The 16,539-nt window shown below is 38.6% G+C and overlaps 1 protein-coding gene across 2 annotated transcripts in view; it reads right to left on the bottom strand.

The window, feature by feature from the left end:
• The window catches only part of LRCH2 (leucine rich repeats and calponin homology domain containing 2), a 97,219-nt gene that overhangs the window by 57,867 nt on the left and 22,813 nt on the right, over positions 1–16,539 (bottom strand). For both annotated transcript variants that reach the window (XM_047082054.1, XM_047082053.1), the window contains exons 2-3: positions 7,732–7,876; positions 3,661–3,787 (exon numbers count right to left, since the gene is read on the bottom strand). In XM_047082054.1, the coding sequence (XP_046938010.1) occupies positions 3,661–3,787; positions 7,732–7,876 (272 nt within the window). The remainder of the gene's footprint in view (positions 1–3,660; positions 3,788–7,731; positions 7,877–16,539) is intronic.

Below are 16,539 nucleotides of genomic sequence, written 5' to 3' on the forward strand. Positions count from 1 at the left end.
AAGCGGGCAAGCAGGAGACTAAACTGGGGGGAGGGGTACAACTTAGGCCTTTACTTGGAGAGGTGTGGGCAGGAACCAAAAACTTATAAACAGAGGTATGACATGATCTGACTTCTATTTTGACAGGACCTTTGCTGCTACGGTGAGAATAGGCTATTATCCAAATGAAAGATAATCAAATTTGGAGAAAACGTCCTTTAAATTAATACTATTGCTTCCTGCAAAAAGTATCCGATACTGGAGAGTTCTATATAAAAAAAATCCATTGAAATTTGATAGCCGCCCAGAAGAAATAAACCCAAACACAAAAAACTGACCCACTCACCAATAGGTACTCTACACAATACTCTGCCGGGATTGGAGACCTGAGAAGATTTCCTAGGTTTCTAATTACAGAATCGCACTATAGTTGGCCACCACATTCTTGCGGAATGGTGTCACGGGAAATACTCCAATGACAGGTAATACCCACAAATTCATTACGTGATTTACCATTATCAATTAGCCATCTTAATGCTATCTATCCACTGTTACTGATTTCAAGAATTTAAATAAAAGCATGATATTTTTATAGTGTCTAGTAAAATACAACCTTTAGTAGCTTTAAAATATTCTATTTAATAACTAAAAATACTAGAATAATTCTAAAAATCCTAAATATTCTTAAAATTTTATCTATCCCAAAACCATCTCATGTAATATAATTTAGAACATAGGGCCAAAACTAAATGACAAAAAAAAGAAAAAGAAATTACACAGCCACAGAATCTTAAAGTATAATATTTATAAAATCTTTAGAAATATTAAATATCTTGGGGCGCCTGGGTGGCGCAGTCGGTTGAGCGTCCGACTTCAGCCAGGTCACGATCTTGCGGTCTGTGAGTTCGAGCCCCGCGTCGGGCTCTGGGCTGATGGCTCAGAGCCTGGAGCCTGTTTCCGATTCTGTGTCTCCCTCTCTCTCTGCCCCTCCCCCGTTCATGCTCTGTCTCTCTCTGTCCCAAAAATGAATAAACGTTGAAAAAAAAAAAAATTTAAAAAAAAATTTAGAAATATTAAATATCTAGGGGCACCTGGGTGGCTCAGTCAGTTAACCGTCCAATTCTTGACTTCAGCTCAGGTCATGATCTCAAGGTCCATGAGTTCGAGCCTCACCTCAGGGTCTGCGCTGACAGCGTGGAGCCTGTCTGGGATTCTCTCTGTCTCCCTCTCTCTCTGCCCCTCCCTCACTCACTACACTCTCTCTTTCTCTCTCCCTCAAAATAAATACACTTAAAAGAAATATTAACAGTGTCTGGGTCAAGCTAAATATTGGTCCCCTTTTTACTATGAATTTGTTAAATCACATCTAGAATCTTCTGTTCATTTGTGAGTATAATGTTAAAAGGGACCTTAATAAAGGGAAACATTTTCAGGATAAAAATAGCTAAAAATAGTGAGGCACCTGGGTGGCTCAGTCGGTTAAGTGTCCCACTTCGGCTCAGGTCATGATCTCACGGTTCATGGGTTTGAGCCCCACATCGGGCTCTGTGCTGACAGCTCGGAGCCCGGAGCCTGATTCATATTCTGTGTCTCCCTCTCTCTCTGCCCCTCCCTTGCTCATGCTGGGTCTCTCAACAATATATAAATGTTAAAAAAAAAAATTTTAAATAGCTAAAAATAAAAAGTAATGAAGAACAGAAATACAGAAAATATAGAAAGGAGTAAAAGTAGTAAGGATGTTTAAACTACAGAAAAATAGGCCTTAGAGTTTGGTGAAATGGGAGAGTAAACACATGACAGATTACAAATACTTGAAGGGAAGAAAAGTTGTCATTATCTATACTTTTTCACATGGTAGTCCCAGGACCAATGGATAAAAGTGGTAGGGGGCGTGTATTTTAGTTCAAAATAATAAAGGTAACAAATAGGAGTTTTGCAAAAGAGAATAAAGGATGCCTCGGTGACACACACACACAAGATTTATCCACCACTGAAAACGTACAACTAGATGTGTTGGGGATTCCTATGCTAGCAAGTGGTTAAAATTCTATGGTTCTAAAACATAACGGGACTAAGTTCAAGGCAGTCTCCTTGTGTTATAATTGCACATGCAGGTATTCATTACTGGATAAAAGAAATAAAAGGATGATGTTCCTGAAACGTCTGTTCATAACATTCTATTTGCACATTAATTTGCCCCTGAAGAATCATGGATAAGTTCCTCAAAAAAACTTTTGGCCCTCCACACATAATAAAGTCATACTTAAGAATACTTTTGTTTTTTTTAACGTTTACTTATTTTGAGAGAGAGAAAGAGAGAGGGCAAGACAGAGTACGAGGCGGGGGAGGGCCAGAGAGAGAGAGAGAGGGAGAGAGAGAATCCCAAGCAGTCTCCGTGCTGTCAGCGCAGAGCCTGAAGTGGGGCTCAACCCCACAAACGGTGAGATCATGACCCGAGCCAAAATCAAGAGTCAGACGTTTAACCAGCTGAGCCACCAAGGCACCCCAATACTTAAGAATACTTTTAAAATGTCCGTATATCCGGAAAGCATTACTCCAGACAGAACAAAAAATAGAAATAAACAGCAAGCTATACCGTGTGAGGTGGAAGCATTGGCGAGAAAGAAATGCCTTTCAAAGTCCTTCTAGACGGACTAAGAATCAAACTGACATGAGACAAATTAACAGGAGAAAATGAAATCCCGTTTCTTAAGTACGGAGAATCCATACCAACATGAAATTCCCAAGACAGGCAAGAAGAGGCTTATATGACATCCTGAGCTAAGGAGAGGGGTAAGAGTCTGGGGATACAAAGGAGGAAGAGCATTATTAGCAGGAAGGTGAGAGGACATGTTTGGAAAACAAAGTGTGCTGGATTATTCAAATAACTTTCTTAGGCAAAGAGGAACCTCTGTTAATAGTGCCTATCCTGGTACAGGCTCTCCTTTCCACTGTAAATTTAGACAGTTGAGGTGGGGAACTAAAGAACTTTTCTTAAATCTGTTGGATGGATTGCTTTTAACTCAAAAGAAGCATGCCAAAGTGCCCATCCTGGCCTGCCCTTGGCCCCTCCAGAAAGTAACAGAAAGATGAGAAAACGGGCCAATGTTTTGAGGAGATAATTATGTTTCTCTCAAAGTTCAATGTCCTTTAATACCTAAAATGTCCTGTACAAGGTAACTACTTTATTCCTTTATTTCTACAATCAGTTGTACACAATGGCCTCTTTCTATCTTGGTCCCAAAAGTGTTGTAAAATCACATGAGAATATAGAAGCGCGAGAGCTATTTTGTTCATTCTACTTTGCAGGCATTACACTCTCTTCCTTTATTCCCTTTCTCTGAGGCTTTCATAGCAGCCCCGGTCGAAGACCTTTACTGCCCCCAAAATGCACAGACAAATGCTTACTGGTTTGAAAAGCATTTCTCAAAGCTTATAAGCAAACCTTCTGACCTCACTAGGCCTGAGAAACAGCCAGGCTCTTAATGTGGCTGTGAGCTAAAATCAGACATAAGCAATGGGATCTCAAAATTTTACTACGGTGAACACAGACACATACCAAGTTATTCTTTAAAAAAAAATTACACTGGAATTCCATAAAAAGCAATCTTCCAAAATACATGTTATGCATATTACACACAATACATTATTATACACGACCAATACAACTGTTTTACTCACCAATTCCATTAAGTCTTTTAACTTGCCAATTTCTTCTGGAATGGATACCAGTTTATTATTACTGACGACCAAAACTTTAAGGGGAAGGTCAAATAGGTATTTTGGCAATGTTGACAAAAGATTTCGACTGAAAAGAATAAGAGAGTCTCATTATGAGATATGTCTGAAATTTCTGCTCTGTTGAAAAAGAACAAATCACCTCAAAAGTAAATAAAAAGCTTCACCAAATAATAACTATCATTTAATGAGTGCTTACTCTGTATCATACTAAAAGCCTTAAATGTAGTATCTCCTCTAATACTCACATTAACCCCGGAAGGCAGGTTAGCAGTACTATCTCTATTATACAAATAAGAAAACAAAGGTTACAACTGTGTTAAGTGACTTGCCCAGTCACAAAAGACTGCAAAGCCTGTGTTGTCACCTATGATACTGTCTTACATGCCATCAGTTCTCAAAACCCAGAATCATTCTTCTGCGCTAGAAAATGCCAGAACCTTGTTCTCTGGTCTCATTTCACCGCATTCAATACCTCCATACCTTTACCTAAGGAAAAGTCCCAAGGATAAGTTTGCACATGCCACCATGTTAAAACGTTTATAAAAGAATGACTGGGGCTACATGTTCAAAAACATGTAGTAACCCTAATCCATTCCCTTTTCTTATGAGTTTATGGTATAAGGGCCCACCCACACCGTTATCTCGGATCAAAGCTGACAGAACATTCCTATCTCTGTGGATATAGCACAATTAACATTAGAAACAACTAACCTAAATATAGCAACAACTCGCATTTATTGAGTACATACTACGTGTCAGGCCACGGTCGGAGTACCTCCCATGAGTTAACTTCGCTAACCCTCACAACAACCTGCTTTAGGAAGAGAGAGAATATCACGATGCCCATTTTACAGATGAAGAATCAGTCAAAAAGAGATTAAGCAAACTGCTCTAAGTCACACAGTTGGGAAATAGGAGAGCCAGGATTCAAATCTGGGCAGTAAGGCTCTGGGGTCCTTCCCCTCAACGTACGTACGGTGGGTCAAATTCACATACCAATGCAGACTGACCCAAATGATCCCTGCTATAGATTCAATGTTTGTGTTCCCCACAAAATTATAATGTTGAAACCTAATCCCTCATGTAATGGCCTCTGGAAGTAGGGCCTTTGGGAGGTGATCGGGTCATACGGGTGGAGCCCCCATGAACGGGTTTAGTGCCCTTATAAAAAAAATACCTCAGAGAGCTCCCTTGCTCCCTCTGCCAAGTGGGGACAGCTAGACGACGGCCGTTTATGAAATCAGGAAGCAGGTCCTCACCAGACACCAAATCTGCCGGTGCCTTGACCTTGGACTTCCCGCCTCCAGAAATGTGAAAAATAAGTTTCTGTTGTTTACAAGGCACCCAGTACATGGCATCCCGTCATAGCAGTCCAAACAGACTAAGACAATCCCCCTACTAAAAAAATATAAAGTATACCATTACATTTACACACTAACAAGTATTCATAAAAATAAGCTATTATTTTTCCTGTTTTTCAAAGTGGCAGTGATAGACCTGTACCTAGCATTGTGCGGAACATACACAGCAACAAAAACCCAGTGGCAGCCCAAGGAAGAACATCAGGACCTCTCCCTCCCCATGTTATGCCTGCAGAGGACATCCAGAAATACTAGATTGGCTTTAATCACAAGGAACAGACTTAAAAAAATAGACAATGCCCCTAGACCAGCAATCCTGGCCAGGCTGCTGGAATGTCAAATATGCCAGGAGCTTGTTACAATTCTTGACGCTTTCAGGATCAAATAGAATCCTTGGGAAGGTGCCCTTGTGGAGCACACAAGGATCTTCCTACAGAATTCTTCTAAAAAAGGGAAGAGCACACAGGAAGAGAGAGCTGAAAAAGCATCTTACAAGTTTCTCAAGGTATTTTCACCAAAATAAAAAACAAAGTAAGTGAGGAAAATAACAGCACATACAAACTCATTCTAACCTTCCCCAGACCAAAAAAAGTTAAAAATTGGTCTATTTTGGGCGGGGGGGAGCACCTGGCTGGCTCAGTGGGTAGAGCATGCGATTCTTGATCTCAGGGTTGTGAGTTCAAGCCCCACGCTGGGCCTAGAGCTTATTTAAAGAAAAAAAAAAAGCCTATTTTCCTCCTTTAAGAAGGTTCATTGAGTTAGCAGTCAGCTTTCTCCAGAGTCGAATTTCTTTATACACAGCTACTAAGTCATTAATCTTCACTTTTTTGCCATGTTTTAGAGACAAAAGAAATCAGAAACAAGGACTAATGTTATTTCAATAAAGTTTGTTCAAAACTGTGACTATACACAAAAATCGGGAGGTGACTTTTAGAGATCAAAACAGCAAAGAATCAGAGAAAGTTTCAGTGAAACTATTTTAAGATTACCATACATTTCTATTCAAATAGAAATTCAATTTTTGACAAGTTACTTTTTTCCATAAAAGAGCAAACAAACAAAAACAGACAAAACTTAAACTAAGGCCTTACTTGCCTCAAACCTCTCCCCCAAGCCAGGCCAAGGAGATATTAGAGAATTAGAAAAGAGCAACCCAAATGACTACATCTATGAAAGGAATTTCCTCTCACACATTTTCAAGTATAAAGTTTCAGCTAAAATAGTTAAGTACTGCTAGATGACGTCACTGAGGGAGACACACAGAAGGATTAATACATCGCAGCGAGGAAGGAGCATTATTATTTATATGTATTAGTATTTCCCACTTCCCTATATGGGAATTTAGACAGGTTATTTTGTTAAGGAGGGGGAAGAAATGACCCTTACAACTAAAAAAAAAAAAGGAACGCAAGAAAATGATTCTACTTTTTTTGAAGATTTGATTTTTTTTAATAATGTCTACACCCAACATGGGGCTCAAGCCCACAACCCCGAGATCAAGAGCCACACATGTCACAAAGGCGCCCCAAAAATTATCTTAACCATAAGTCACAATATACCAGTTTCCATTCAATGTCACTCATTTGACAGGACAATCTTTTTCTTATACTTATCGAATGGTGACTGGTATAAATAGAGGGTAACAGCTAAGAAAGAGAGTTCTACAGTCATACTGCTTTGATCTGAATCTTGGCTCTACCACTTGCTGTGTGTGTGTGTGTGTGTGTGTGTGTGTCTGTGTGTCTATATGTGTACACATACACACACACACACACACGACTTTGGGCATACGGTTTCCCTCTGCACTTCAGTTTCTCATCCGTAATGCAGGGATAATAATAGTACCTTTCTCAAAATGCTGCTGAGGAGATGATGTCACATGGATAACATATTTGTAATGTCTGGCACACAGTAAGCATTATTAACATCAACTGTTATCTACTTCCTAGCATTCCAACGCTCCCATCCCAATCCATCCATCCTTAAAGTGGCAACAAGAACTCACAAGAGTGTGAAAAACAGAGCTCAAGAACTGTTTCTTCATAATGGTTCGCTTTAAGGGGCGTCTGGGTGGCTCAGTCAGTTAAGTGCCCAACTCTTGGTTTCGGCTCAGGTCATGATCTCATGGTTCGTGAGTTCAGGCCCCTCATCGGGCTTTGAGCTTGGGATTCTGTCCCCCTCTCTCTCTGCCCCTCCCCTCCTTGCACTTGCTCTCTCTCTCAAAATAAAGAATAAACTTAAAAATAATAATAATAATAATAATAATAATGTTTCACTCTGAGGATGCATATAAATAAATCTGTAGTGTGGTGCTATGGTTTCAGAAAAATACTTCTGCTCTAAAGCCTTGCTACCCAAAGGCATAAGGACAGCAGGCATTGGCATTACCAGGGGGCTCACTAGATATGCAGATAATCAGATGTTTTAATCCCCAGGTGGCTCCTGTGCAGGTTAAAGGTTGAGAAGCAATACTCTCAAGAACAAGACTAAAAACCTATAAAGTAATGTGAACACGTAACAAATATAAGTAAGACACTGCTGAAATAAATATGGGTTACACAGCCAAACCAAACAAAATCCTTTGTTACTGGAAAGGGTTAGAACTGTAATAAAAAACAAAATCTACAAAAAAAAAAAAAGGTTTCCTTACCTAATGTTAAGGTATGTTAACATCTGCAGGTTTTTAATAGCTTCAGGAATGGTTTTGATGCAATTATGATATAAATTTAATGTTTCAAGAGGTGCAAATAACCAAACATCAGAAGGAATTTCTGTAAAACGATTTCTCGAAAGATCTGAAAAAGAAAAGTAATATTTGAGTATCAAACATAAACCTGTATCTATTAACAATTAACAGAATTATTTTCATACTTGCTGAATCACTTAGAACCTAAGCAACTACTTAAAATATCATAAAATATGGGGCTCCTGGCTGGCTCAGTCGGTACAGCATGCAACTCTTGATCTCAAGATTGTGAGTTCAAGCCCCAGTTGGGTGTAGAGCTCACATACATACATACGTACATACATACAATATTATAAAATATTATCCAAAAAGGCAAAAAAAACCCATGTAGAAACATACTCATTTAAAGCTTATTTATTAACAAATTGTACTTGATACGCTTTGATAGCTTTAAAATTTATCTTTCAAAATACCAATGAAGAATTCTCTCCGATCCTTTCAAAAACACAAAACGTCCTCCGCTGATCCCACATCCTCCTCCACCTCTTCCTCCTTCACAGCCAAACTTACATAAATCTACAACACATCTAAATTCCTTACTTACCATGCATTTCTCAACCCACTGTAATTTTGTTTCTATTCCACTTTCATGCTCATCAAGGTCACCAACAGCCTCCATATCACTAATGACTCATCCACCTGGAAACATTTCCCTTCTCTTGGCTTAGAAGCCTACATTTCTGCATCACTTCTTATCATCTCTCTGGCTACTTATTAGTCTCTTGCTAGATTTTCCCCTGTCTGTATTGTAAACGTCGATGTTCCTAAGAGCTGTGACAAGATATTCTCTCCATCTTAAGATACACACTTTAGCGGATGATTCCACCCAGTCCCAGGGCCAAAATAATCTTTATATACCGACAAGTTTCAAATTAAAGCTCTGTCTCGGGGTGCCTGGGTGGCGCAGTCGGTTAAGCGTCCGACTTCAGCCAGGTCACGATCTCGCGGTCCGTGAGTTCGAGCCCCGCGTCAGGCTCTGGGCTGATGGCTCGGAGCCTGGAGCCTGTTTCCGATTCTGTGTCTCCCTCTCTCTCTGCCCCTCCCCCGTTCATGCTCTGTCTCTCTCTGTCCCAAAAAAATAAATAAAAAAAAAATAAAAAAAAAAAAACAAATTAAAGCTCTGTCTCAACACCTATGTTCTGATCATCAGAACTTCTCTTGATAACTCTCAAGCACCTCAAATTCTACAAAATCTGTACAGATTCTGTAAAAATCCGAACTGAAGATCTTCTTCCTCACATCTGTTTCTCTTATCTCAGGTAATGTCACCAACATCCTCCTGCTGAGTTGCACAAGCCAGACACCTGGTATTGATTCTTGATTCCTTCCTCTCCTAAATTATTCCACATACACACAAATATACTTCCATTCATTTCAATTTTCACAAAAATAAAATCGTGGAATTATTATAACCATTACACCTCCTTTAAAGGTTTGTTAAATGGCATTTTGAAAAAAACTTAGGACATCATGTGGCAGGTTGAAAAAAATATCCTAAAAGCGTTTCTTAAGTGAAGCACTACTGACCTTTTAGGGGGCATGACGATTTGTCGTGTGAGGCTATCTGGGTGTTAAAGGATATTTAGCAGCATCCCTGCCATCTATCCATAAGATGCCATTAATACCATCTAATCATGGCAGCCAAAAAATGTCCCCTGGGGTTCAAACCCCCCTACACGTGTTGAGAACCACTGCTACCTCATCAGAGAAGTTCACTTTGCTTACATTAATTCATTATACTTATTTGGTTAAAAACATAAGAATATTATTTATCTGTGTCAGGGAGAACATCGATAGTGTACCTTCACCCACCATGTATCATTTAGCATGTGATCTGCCCTCATGAGAAGAACAGCCTCCTATCAATGCTCAACTTCCTCACTCTGAAGAATGAGACCCATTTACTTAGCAATACAGTAGATTCCTATTTGGAATATTAATATACATGTATTAATGTATGTGTGTGTATAAACACGTACTCACCTAATGTAAAATTTTATAATAGGCAAAAGAAAACATTAGTTATGATTATTTGAGGATTAATTTGGAAACTTCTTCCTACAACCGTAAGATTCTGAATGACTAAATAAAAGGATAGACAGAATTACTAGAAACCAAAATCTGAACTTGAAACAGAAGTTTCTCAATATCCTGGCTTACTTCCTCTGGATACCCAAGCATCATGGAGGACAAATGAATTCATTATTTCTTTAGTTTAGGATGTTTCTTTTACATTTAGGGTTCTACCTCTTGCTCTTGTAACTTCAGAATCCCAGGAGTTGAAAATTACTGTTTACAATTAATTTTAAATCCTAAAAACAAACTTTGCCTAGTTCATTATTCTGTATAAGTATTATATACCCATAAATAATACAGTGGTCCTAGAGCTAGATGATGGAAGCTTCAATTAAGATTGCAAGAATAAGGATAAGAAAATTAGGTAGAATTTGAAATATATCTTGGCATTAGTACTTAACAGGGATTGGGCAAGTGATTGTCTATGTGGGATACATAAGAGGCAAGAATCAAGGATGGCATCCAGGACTCTGGCCTAAGCAACTAAAAATGATGCTACTTAATAAAAGAGGTGGGGGTAGAACAGGATTTTTGGTTTTATGCTGGTGGAAGTTTTATTTTGTTTTTTGAGGCAGAGGTTAGAATCGAAGATTCTATTTCATATCTGTATAATGTGAGATATCTGAAAGAGAGCCAATGGAGGAGTTAGTCAGATGATTATAGATCTCAGAAATGAGGTCTGGGATGGATATATAAAACTGAAAGTGGTGGGAACGTGGTCAGTACTATAAAATCATAGAAATGGAAGACATCACCAAACATCAGAGTATGGAGTTGGAAAAAGCTCAAGAATGGGCCATCAGGATAGCCAATATTTACAAGCTGAGTAGAGGGGGGGAAAGCAAGCAGAGAAGACTAAAAATAATGGTCAAGAGAAAGAGTGCTCTAAAAAGTGACAGGAAAAAAATATCAAAATTACTATTTGTTCAGCTACAAGGTAAAAGCAATCATAATCCTATTCTTGATTTGTTTTATCAGCAGACAAGCTAACTGTTGGTCTGATGCGTAACTGTAGCCCCAAACATAAGAGAAACAAAATGAGTGTACATTTATTTCCTGACAATATAAAAAAGCCAAAATATCAGTATTAATAAAAACATTGATTTTAATAAAATAATTTAAATACTATGAACACATTATTTTAATAAGTTACATATTATTGTGTGAGGCTTTATGTTCTTTCCCCTCTAAAAAAAAAGATTATTTAAATTACCAAGTAATATTGAGAGTTCCCTTAGGGAATTTAATTAAATTTGCAATAATAACCTATTTTCTGGATGAGCTAATATACTTGCTTAGTAAACACCACTTAAAATTACAATTAATTATTCTAATTTAATTGAGTGAAATCAAAGCATAATAAACTCAAAATTAAAACTCAAGCCATTATCAAGCCCTTAATTAAGAATATCTTGTTCTAGGGTTTTTCAGATTTTAAATCTCTATAAACATCCTTTCTAGGAATTCGATGAACAGAATAACAATGTCAAAAGAAAAAAATACGACCAAGGAAAGAAAGGGAATAACACAAAACAATCTGTATCTCAATTTCTTGAAATATCACACACTAACAGCAGCTCACATTTTCCTTCAAAAAAGTACAAATGGACTTTTAGATAGATAACAATGGATAAAATTCTAACTTCTAAATTTTTCATCTTGCGACGTACAATGAAAACATAAAGGAATTTTTACAACATTCAAAATCATTTAATTAACATGTACAGTTGGGCACCTAGACTAACATGACTGGTAACGAACATACTCAAGAAACACATGCAGAATTGGTATCGTATTTAATATGGTTCCATCCAAAGATGAGAAAACAAACTGTTAATTTATTCCTTATGGGGACGTTCATCTCACAACAGCCTTATAAAGCCTGCCTTCTTTGGGGGTAAACGGGACTTGGGAAAAGATAATTATAAAGATGTTCCTGCTTTCCCCCACACACACACAAAAGAAAACTAAAATTCGTTCCGTATCTTCCTGAAGTGAGTTGAATGGTGGCCCTCCAAGACACCAGGCCCTAATTGCTGTGAACGCTTACGCGGTAACATCGTGCAGATATAATTAAGAGTCTTGCACTGAGGAGACTAACCTGGATTGTCCAGGTGGGCCCTAACTTCCCCCACAGGCATCCTGATAGGAGGAAGGCACGGGGAGGTTGGACACACACATAAGAGGAGAAAGCCGTGTGAAGATGGAGAGAGAATTGGAGCGATGCAGCCAAAGTATGCCAGCAGCCGCCAGAAGCTGCAAGAGGCAAGGAAAGAATTCTCCTGTAGAGCCTCTGGAGGGCGAACAGCACTGCTGAAATCTTGATTTTAGCCCCATAAGACTCATTTCCTATTCTGGCCTCCAGAACTGTAAAAAAAAAAAAAAATAAGCTTCTGCCGTTTTTAAACCACCAAGTTTGTGGTAATTTGTTACAGCAGACACAGGAAACTAACACACTCCTCATCAAAATAGTTTATCAGAAGTAATGAGAGAATGCCTGCAATTTTTCTTTTTTAAATGAAATAGCTGCACATTTTTTCTTCCTTAAGCAGGAAGGTGAGATCTCAGTTAATTAGTGTCCTTGGAGATAAGCACCTTTATAACCACTGAATTATTTTTCTTTTGTCTTGGTTTTAATCATAAATCATTACCAAGCAGTACTGGCAACAACTCAACAGCAGACAGACTGCTGTGTACTGTTTCCTGCCTTCCTTCAAACCTCTCCCGGTAAAACTGCGAGGAGCCTTTTAGAGATGTTAATAGGTCATTTTACATAATCTGATCTAAATTATGTCCTGTATCACTCTTGGGCTTCAGAGGTCAAGGAAGCCAGGGGAAGGAAGGAAAGGAGTCAGATGGAATGGAAATCTGTTTGCTGTCCCCCAAGCTGCAGCCACAAGAGCCACAGATGGGTCCATATGCCAGCCAGTGCCATTCCTGGCCCACCGGCTGGCATTCCTGCCAAGGTATAGAAAACGGCTTTCAGAAATTATACTATTATACCATAGTAATTATACTAATTATAGTTTGATCTTATTCCATGTACAAAAGAGTGTACGGTTTTTGTCACAAATTGTTGAAATTTAAACGAAGATGCGTGAGTCTTCTTTAGGTGATATTTAATAATATAGATTACTATAGCCCCTCTTATTAAAAGAATCCTAGATAATATCTGAAAATCTGACACATTTCTACCTCTGGAAAAATATCTAATAATGAAGCATGTTGTTGGAACACACCCTCATCATTAACCGAGATATCATCATAGAATTTTCTGCTTAAAGAAACATGAGGGGGGCGCCTGGGTGGCGCAGTCGGTTAAGCGTCCGACTTCAGCCAGGTCACGATCTCGCGGTCTGTGGGTTCGAGCCCCGCGTCAGGCTCTGGGCTGATGGCTCAGAGCCTGGAGCCTGTTTCCGATTCTGTGTCTCCCTCTCTCTCTGCCCCTCCCCCGTTCATGCTCTGTCTCTCTCTGTCCCAAAAATAAATAAACGTTGAAAAAAAAAAATTAAAAAAAAAAAAAAAAAGAAACATGAGGAGGGCACCTGGCTGGCTCGGTCAGCAGAGCATGTGACTCTTGATCTCGGGAGTCATAGGTTTGAGCCCCACGTTGGGGGCCGAGTTTACTTAATAAAAAAAAATTTTTTTAAAGAAACATGAGGATTAAGTGGAGAAATAATTTGAAATGAGAACTCAAAATTCACACCAACAATAACCTAAGTGGAACTGGGGTGACTATTTCTCTCTCTCTCTCTGTCTCTCTGTCTCTGTCTCTCTCTCTGACACACACACACCCTGCATATGCTAGATCAGAATACTAGAGGCCTTGCATAATTATGTTTAATCCTCATAACAGCCTTGTAAGGTAGCTATTATTCCACATTATATGTATGAATCAAAAACAGATTGAATGTCATGCCCAATGTTAAAAAACTAGTAATAACCGACAGCACCAGGGTTCCAAACTCAGATGGGACTTCAAAGCCCACATTCTATGTGTGGATTTCCACTCCTTCAACACACTATTATGACCTCATGTCCCAGATTTCAAATATTCTGTTCCACTGGAATCAGAAAGCAGGGTCAGAGAAATTCTCAATCTCCTAGCCACATTCATAGGTTAGGTTACTTCTTGCAATAGGAAGCAGTGTGTAAATCTTAGTTCAAGTCCAATTTTTAATTAAGAAAATAATGAACACCTTTATAAAGCTCTCAGCTGTTCCTAATTTACCAATTCAGAAGTGTTTGGTCTGAGCCAACACATAGCTTTCTTGGCTCCTTGAAGAGTGGACTCTACTAATTTTTCAGTATTTTTAACCAATCCAATGAACAAGGATTAAAGAAAATGAAACAAGTTTCTTCAAAAGGTAAGTAACATCTTATAGGCAAAACCAGTCAGCTGAGTACCTGTCAAAAACTCTGAAGAATCTGAGACTTTATCGTACTTGCAAGCCAACGAGTTAGCCTAACATAGTTGTATGGATGCTGGATGAAGGTAGGAGGTTCCTGTGAGACAAAGGACTTTATTACTCACAGGTGGCAGAAGCAGCATATTTTTATCAGTTCTCCTTGCCTCCCAAATCCCACCAGGGCAACACAGATAAGTACAGATGAATGCTTACCCACATAGTATATCGTGTTATAGGAGAGGAACTCTGAGCTGGGAGAACCAAATCTTTTATAATAGACAGTAAGCATGCATGCACTTTGTTCAAAGGGAGGCATTATCTTCATAGTAGACATTAAGCACAACTGTCCTTTGCTCTGCAGAGAGAAACTATCTCATTTTTCCAAAAGACAGTCCTGAACAAAGAGCAGTTAGTGCCTCATTCACAAGCTGTGCAGAAACATGAAGCCCATGGAAAATTATCTCCCAATAGTACCATGTACATTCCTTATCAAGCAGGGATTTGAAGTTGCAGCCTCACCACAGAGACTATACAAGGTAAAACAATTACCTTAATTCTCAAGTTCGCTGTCGTCCTGCACTTACTGTCTGTGATAGAGGCAGGCAAATCCTGATCCTCACCTTCTAAGCCCCATTCTCTTTATTTCCTGGGCAGCATTCTGACTGGACTCATTTATTCAAACAAAATTCTCTTAAGCACTATGAATTAGGCACTAGGTGTTAAGGTAGGTAAAAAGCCCAATCAGACACCAACCCTAAGTAATCCCAATTATTGTTTCACTCTAGCACCAAATATAATCTACTTAGATAATAACAACTCACTGAAAGAAGCTATGTAAAAAGAATCACACCCACTTAGTTCTACTAAAATTGTAATTTTTATAAAGCTGTTGTGGTGAGACCAGTACTATATCATTCGTGGAGTATATCTCAAAGTTCACACAAAGACTGACAGCATGAAAAGGGAAAGGTAGCCACTATTTAGCAGCTGAGCACTAAACTGGATCTGAATATTCTGATTCTACTGATTACTACCTATAAAACATCGCCAAAGTCACTTATTTACTATTCCTCACTCAGAGATATTGGAAAGGAGTGAATCTTCTATGAAAAACCTAAAATCCCAAGAAACAATAGAAATGAAGGGAAAATTACCAACTTGCACCTAGTGATATATATATATATATATACATATATATATATATGCTAATAAAGATACAAAATAAAATGATAGAAATTGATCATTATATTCAGTTCTTATGACATGGAAAATATGTACCAGAATTCTATGTCTTTAGGGTGTGGATAAAAATCAACCAACCCAAAAGCATGTATCCTAATATGAAAATTTTTAAATTAAATTTTCTGTGCCCTTTGGTAACTGATATTACTCAAATGTAAGCAGTTACAGTATGTAAAATCTCATTAATATGCTCTCAAATATGAATGCTTCCTTACCTATTTTTCCATCTAGAAGAAATGTCAGGACCAAAAACAAAAGCAACAAGAAACCAGGAGGCATCACAGCTGTCTGTTGATGCAAGAATGGAGAGTGTCTTTGAAGTATCAGAGACTCTGATGTTGGAGCCTGATGGGAAATGACAACCCCGTGGCTCTGGCATCTGCTTTCAACAGATGCCCTCTGCAAAGACAGGTGATTTCTTGATTCAGTATTCCCTAGAAGGGTGTTGGGCTATCATTCGGGACAAGATAATGGAAAGTCCATCTAAAACTCTGAAGCCTTGTTGAATGAGTAAGACGTATGGGTAACAGAATTTCTAAGCTCCGTGGTGAGTTAAATTGCTAACCGTAAGTACAGTGGAGAGAAAAAAAAAAGGGGGTCAAGTAGATATGTGAAAAAAAATGAAGAAAAAATGCTTTAAAGCCAACAATTATGAGAAACAATAACAGGCAGACCTCACTGGCCTACAGCAACCAACACTGGAAAGCTCTTTTTGAGCACAGGCACTTTGAGAAGTAAGGGTGCAAACAAAAACAGATGCTACAAGGAGAAACCACAGCTGCTAACCAGAGGGTAGATTACATGCATGCTCAGTGAGAAAAGGACTGTGAGTCATACAACTATTAGGCCACGTGGAAGTATGAGACTTTATTTAAAAAAAAAAAAAAAAAAAAGGAGGGGGCAGCTCCATGCAGTTATCTGTAGGAAATCCTGCGAAGTGTTTTAGTTTCGCCAAGAAATAACGACTAATTAACCGTGCAATGAC

Source organism: Lynx rufus, unplaced genomic scaffold (genome assembly GCF_022079265.1).
Source record: "Lynx rufus isolate CCGP_SWC_20201006 ecotype Redwood Valley unplaced genomic scaffold, mLynRuf1.p SCAF_19, whole genome shotgun sequence".
NCBI lineage: Eukaryota > Metazoa > Chordata > Mammalia > Carnivora > Felidae > Lynx > Lynx rufus.